This window comes from Charadrius vociferus, unplaced genomic scaffold (genome assembly GCF_000708025.1).
Source record: "Charadrius vociferus isolate BGI_N301 unplaced genomic scaffold, ASM70802v2 scaffold14, whole genome shotgun sequence".
NCBI classification, from domain to species: domain Eukaryota; kingdom Metazoa; phylum Chordata; class Aves; order Charadriiformes; family Charadriidae; genus Charadrius; species Charadrius vociferus.
Genome location: NW_009648876.1, coordinates 11,032,338 through 11,038,786, shown reverse-complemented (window position 1 = coordinate 11,038,786; position 6,449 = coordinate 11,032,338). Strand labels below are relative to the sequence as shown.

The following is a 6,449-nucleotide window of genomic DNA, read 5'->3' as shown; positions in this document are numbered from 1 at the left end:
TGGCTGAAGACAAGCTCACCAATTAGCACAAGCAGCAGTACTTCTGGGGATATTCAACCACACAAAGGACTAGAGGGCTGAAGGATCAAATATCCAATTACAAAACAAGAATATGGGGATCCAGTTAAAGCTTATTAGCTAGACATAGCCACAGACAACAGAATTAGATTCCTAAGTGCCTTAATGATTTCTGAAAATGAATCTAGGGTATTGCACAATTTTATCTGACAACTAAAACTCCTCTCTTTCCACTGACAGCAAACAGAACAGAAACATACAGGTCACATTCATCAAGTTTACTTGGGGGGAGAGAAGGGAATGTGTACATAGATGAACCTGTCCACTAACCTGTCATTTGAACTTCAAGATCCTTGACATAAAGAACCATTTGCATAACTCAGATCTAAAGTCAGATTTCCTACTGAAGGGGTAGCATTCTGGAACTGGATACTATCTCCCCCCCTTTTGCAAACACACATAGTAAGGGCATAAAGCACAGCTGATGTAACATGAAAGCCAGGAAGGCAAGGGGATCAAATCCGTTTTGAGATGAAGCTGCTGGAACTGACAACAGGGAAACAGTCAAAAGCTCAGAGATGCATCGAAGAGGGGATCTATCTGGGAATCAGTTACACACAGACCTTCCTTGTGGAGGTTAGGTTTCTCACATTTCCTGTTTTCCAGGTTGGAAATCGAGCTTTTCAGGCTCTCTTGCCCCTGGTGAACTCAGGAGCTGCACAGCTACACAGAGTCACATTCAGAAGAAAAATTTTCAAAGCATCTTGCCAACCTCAAAGAACAACTTTGAAGTGGAGGGAGGTTCAAATCAGCCTTGCATGAAGGCTTGAGTTGGTTCTTATTTTATCTCTGGTCCATGAGGGTAATTATCACCTCCAACTTGAAAAGAAGCAGCTAACAGATTGGCCTGTATTACAGAGGAAGAGGGAATTAATTAAGCGGTTGCTAATTACATCGTAATCTTAAACACTAAATTAGTATTATGATGATCCTGATAGGCAACTCTGACATTGCCAAATCCCTGCTAGTGTCTGAGATGTATTCCAGCTACTGCACAAAACGTTCCTTCCATATACCCAAAACAACTGGGATATACCATCAAAGAAACACAGGAAATGCACAACTGCTTTGCCTGGTTTCTAACTTTACCAGAACATAGAAACTGTCTGAAACATGATGCGTTCTCATCCAAGACTAGGGCTGTTATTCATGTTACAGTGTGAGACTGAATCTCGAAGACATAAAAAGACCTACAAGATCAGCTAGTGCCTCCCCTTACAAATGCCAGATTACTTCTTTAACTGATCTTGTATCCAGTCCAGTGTTAAATGTCCCAAAGACTTGGGGTTCCACTTTGTATCAATGAATTCTCAACACCTTACGCGCTTCCACCACACCTAAACTATTCTCAAATCTCACCAGGTCATGGCACAATGTTCCCTCTGAATAGTTGTCTACCCACACATAGGCAAGAGCCAGTTCCCTAAACTGAGGCTCAATAAGAAATTTTCTGCTAGTGCCCTTCATCAAGTTTCTTAAGAAAGTCTGCAAAGGATTACTGAACCAGTATGCTTGAAATACAAGCAGACTCAAATCTTTCTAATCAAACTCAGATGAAATCTGTCCAGAGTCCTGTAGTTCTAGGTCAGGTTTGTTGACCTCCATGTGTTCTTTTCTCCAGGCTTTTGTTTCATTTTGTTCGCCACACCATAACTCATCTTAAATTTTTGTGTCTGCTGCTGCTGAACTTGCTCTTAAGGATTACACCCTCTTAATTACAGCCTGGTTTTGCCTGGCTATGGTGCAATGATTGAAGCAAGCATCCATATAAGAAGCCTGAGCAGGGCTAGATTGAAGGACAGACACTTTAGGTCCACGTACATGCCACCAATATCCAAAGTCGCTTGTTTGCTACAGAGTCTCAGCTTTCATTTGCAAAAAAAGCAAGCCCAAGAAGCTGAGCTTCTTAGAAATGAACATGTCTAATTGCTCTCCTGGCTTCACCCAGTCTATGGCTAAGGAATGAGAGTACTGTGGGCTCCCAGTGCTCAGATGAGATCTGACTTCTGCCTTTCCAACAAGGAATGACACCAAGCTGGGAAAGCAGAGGTGACTGGTGCAGCAGGACGAGAGGAGCAACCTAATGATATCCAATCCTATATAGTAGAGTGAAGAGATAATTCAGAGACAGAAAATTTGTGTTTGAAAAATATACTGACACACAGCTATTAACACATGCTGCCATCACCTACAGAACACTGGCAGCATGTTTTTGGGGGTCACTGCTTGCAGCTATGGGTGCAGAACCTTCTGATGCATTTCAGAGTAGGGCCAGTGAAGTGCTTTACAGCCCACAACTTGTGACTTCCCTGAAGGCAGAGAATGTGAAAGTCAAGCATGCCCTTAGATTTGCCAGCATCTAAAGCAAAGAATATCTCGTTTCTCCTACTTCCTATTAATCAGGAAAGTAATCTCTCGCCATCACTCAAAACATGGACTAACTGCACAGCTTCATCACTGCACAGTTCTCACTTATTTTTGTCTTAAACAAAAGACAGCCACAAAAAACACTGGCATCAAATAAGACTGAGAAACACTGGTCAAGCAGGCAGAACTCAAGGGCAGACTGGAGAGCCCAAACAGCCTGGATAGCAGATTCCTCTCCAGCCACAATATAGGCTGCGTTCCATCTCCATGCCTCAGTTTTCTGTGCAGTAGCAGGGAGAGAGCTGCTCCCTGCCACCAGGCAGCACTGCCTTATGGTCAGGGATAAAGCACGAAGCTTAGCGCTTATTAGCTAAGAAGGAAAGATTACAGTTTGCATTTCTGTCCTCACCCTTTCAAAATAAACACTCATTTTTCACAATTGTTCATGGTGCAGATCGCACATATAAATGGCACGGCACCTAAGCCAGCCCACAGAGCTTGTTTCTTATTGCATCTGCCCTCAGGAGCTGATTGCCTGTAAAACTCATTAATGAAGTGCTTAAAAGTCATCGAATATGCAGACAGACAGCTGCTTACCACTGGGGGTCTGTAAGTGATGGAGATTGTGGCCTGAAGTGACAGATGTATAATGCAAGTGAGGTACAGGGAGACTGATACCCCCTCCAGAGTCTCTGCTTTCCTTGTTCCTGGCTGCTCATGGATTCATGAGTGAATATCCTCAAGGAGAAGGCAGCAACCTGTTTGGCTGGCAGTCTCCATTCTCAGGTTTTCTAGAGCAGTGATCAACACATGGGTGAAATAGTGGTGATGCTAGGCAGATGTAGTGTTTATTTTACAAATCTGGAAACCAATCTAATCTCAGAAGCACATCATCTCCCATCCTCACTTTACCCTTGCTTTGAGAACGATCCTCAAAACACCTGCCCTCCTCACCCCAAATCTCTCATCCTAAGGGTTACAGGGCAATGGCTACTGTAGCATATCAATACAACCACAATCCTTAAAACAAAATGTTCCAATGTAAAAAATGGCATATGCAGACAACATGGTTTGAACTAAGTCACTGTTAAAGGCAGCAGGATACCATACCTGGGTGACTGACCTTGAAAGGTGGCTGATGAAGACGTGGGCCCAAAGCGAGCCCTTGCTCTGAAGGTCCCACCCTATCCAGGGAAGCAGAAACAGCTCTCTGCAGCCCAGTATCTCTGCTTCTTTCAAAATGTGCAAATGACAGCTCTATTCCTTCTCTGCTTTCACCTCTTTTCTCCCCACTGACAACAACTTGAAGAGCTCCCAATAGGGACCTTCTGACTGCTGGAGCCAGCTGCCAACTAGAAATGCAGAGAGGGAACACAGGAAATCCCAAGTTCTTGTGAACCCCAATCCCCTTACCCACCTAGGAATCTTCCTGCACATTACTAGGATGAAACTTACTGTGGCAATGGCTCGGCCCACACGAACAACTCCAAAATCATTGGGATCCAGGAACTTGTTGCCATACAGATAGATGCCAGAAGTAGCTGCCGCCAACGAGGCAAGTTTCAAGGCCCTTCGAGCCATGACTGATGAACCCTGCCAAGACAAAACAGCAACTGTGACACCTGAGAAGGACGTAGTGATCTGATGCCTGCAGCCCCAATGGACCTGACAATCCAAGTTTTAATTGCTCATTTGCTAGTGATGCATCGCTAGCACTGCCCCCAGACAAGAACTCAAGCGACCACGTAGCAACCGAATGCAAGCTCTGACTCCATTGCTACTTTTACTCAAAAGTGTCTACAGGCCATAAACCCAGAAGTAACTCGCTGTGCTAGACCTTGGGCACCCACAACAAAACATTTGTTCACGATCCCAAAGGCTTTACAAGGAGAAAAGACAGGTGAAGAGAAACAAGGGAGTACATGCTCACCAAAAGTCAATTCTGATCACAACAATAGGCCACCTCTTCAAATGTTTTGAAGATATCACAGTGTAGGCAGATTGCAAGTGGATAATAGAAGATACAGGGTTTAAAAAGGTTTTAATCAGGGTTTAAAAAGAACACTCACAACACCAAGAGCACCCAAGACTTGTTGGAAACTCTGACAGATTATTTGTGAAAGCGCCTTACTGCTGATGAGTGGTGGGAGAAGAGGCAATGCATCCCTGGAGGCCGCATGCAACTACAGTGGCCAGTGGCAGACAGCTGCGTACAACACAGGGGATGGGGGACCTGATCAGAGTGACCAAGAGAGACTCCCCTTCAAGTGCCAGGCAGGGACTGCAGTGGTAGAACAGACATCCACAAGAATCAACAGCCTAATCCTGGCTCTGGCACAGGCCCGGGGTTAGATACTCCTCTCCTCACTCATTTTTTCTCTGGAAGACGAGGGTGGGGAACAAACGCATTTCCCACACTAAGCCCTTTGCAGCACTGCATTCATTGCTTACAGTATATAAGGTAGGGTAAACATGTAATTCATTACGCATGATACACATATTATGATTTTTTATGTCACTTTAGAGGATTCAGACCTGAAAAAAAAAGTACAAGTCAGGTATATTTTTCTTTCCTTTCCCTTTGGCTGGTATTAGATACAAAATATGATTGACCATTCTTTCTTACACCACAAATCAAGAGGCATGGTTCACCTACTCTGCAAGTGCTCAACAGCATCCACGACAGAGCACTGGCTTTTACCCCATCAAGATGGAGTCCACAAATCCTCCTACTCTTAGACTTGATTGAGAAACTTTCCTACTTCTCTCTGTGAACCTCTAGCGGGGTCAGGCTGGCTCATGCCTTTTCTCTTTGAAGCCTTGTAACCAAAAAACACATGCAGTGACATGGGTCAAGCCTTTCAAAAACAGTTCACAAGAACACAATCAGCGAAATAGGCTAATATAACACAAGAGACCTCTGTACATGAACCTTAGCTAAACTTTATTATTTCCTTTTATTTCCTTACAAGACCTAGGTAACTTCGAGGCAGAAAAGCTGAGATATATTCTGCCAGCGCCAGGCACAGCTGCCTGCAGCACCCCAGCTCCTTCTCCTGTCAGAAGGGGTAGATGGCTGATCAGGAGTCCTCTGAACCTACAATCAAACTCAAGAGAAAATAAACCTGTCCCCTTGACTGCAGCCAAATGAGCACACACTTCCAAAAAAAAAAAACCAAAAAAACCCCACAGCCCTGCCCTCCTCCCCCTTCCTCACTGACATTCTAGAAATTTTGGGGCTTCTTTGGGGAGGACTGCTCTCTTTTATACAGAAATCTCTTGTATCCTCTGTCACCTTCAAAAAACATTTCCTGCAAAGTGTTTCAATTGAACCATTTCTGCTCCTTGTATGTTTTCGTAAAATTTCAATCATTGATAAGCGAAAGGTGCAAACAGTGAGTTTTTTAACACAGAAAATACACCTGTTTCATTATTTTTTCCTTCACCTTCTTTATTACTAAAAGAACATTTGCTTGAAAGCAGGATGCAAGTCCATCTGTTCTTGCATCTTATTCCTACCTGAAGCTATAATCTGCAGTTCGTGACATCACATCTATTGCCATACCCGCCAGCTGTACGTCACAAACACAAGATGGGAACTTTAGGTAGCAAATAAACACGCAGAGCAGCTGAGTGCTTCAGCAACAAAGTTCCTGCTTTCATGCTTAATGCGTAGTACCAATAAAAAGGGAAGAATTAAAACCCCTCCAAATATAAGGTACGGAAATGGAATTGTCAGAAATCAATTGCATTTCAGAGTTTTGCACAAGGTGTCGAGGAGCCTTTTCCATGGAAATGAGCCATTACAACACCCCTTGGGGCGTCTCGCAGACCCTGTCAGCTGCGAAATACGGTGTCACGGCCTCTCCTTATTAAGGCCCGCGTCGATGAATCCCCTCCCGGTCCTCCTTCACCTGGCTGGGCCGGGCTTCTCTGACTTTCCCACACGTAAGGCGCCCTGTTCCTCACAGCCGGGCGCCATGCCTCTCCTCAGGCCGCTCGGG

The 6,449-nt window shown here is 44.4% G+C and overlaps 1 protein-coding gene across 2 annotated transcripts in view; it reads right to left on the bottom strand.

Moving 5' to 3' along the window:
* ADCK1 (aarF domain containing kinase 1) overlaps nt 1–4,031 on the bottom strand; it is a 77,521-nt gene extending 73,490 nt beyond the window's left edge. Inside the window, exon 1 of one of the 2 annotated variants that reach the window (XM_009886995.1) lies at nt 3,901–4,031. In XM_009886995.1, coding sequence (XP_009885297.1) covers nt 3,901–4,026 — 126 coding nt within the window. In that variant the 5' untranslated portion in view covers nt 4,027–4,031. The remainder of the gene's footprint in view (nt 1–3,900) is intronic. The other variant, XM_009886996.1, reaches the window with a different exon arrangement.
* Nucleotides 4,032–6,449: the final 2,418 nt, after the last annotated feature.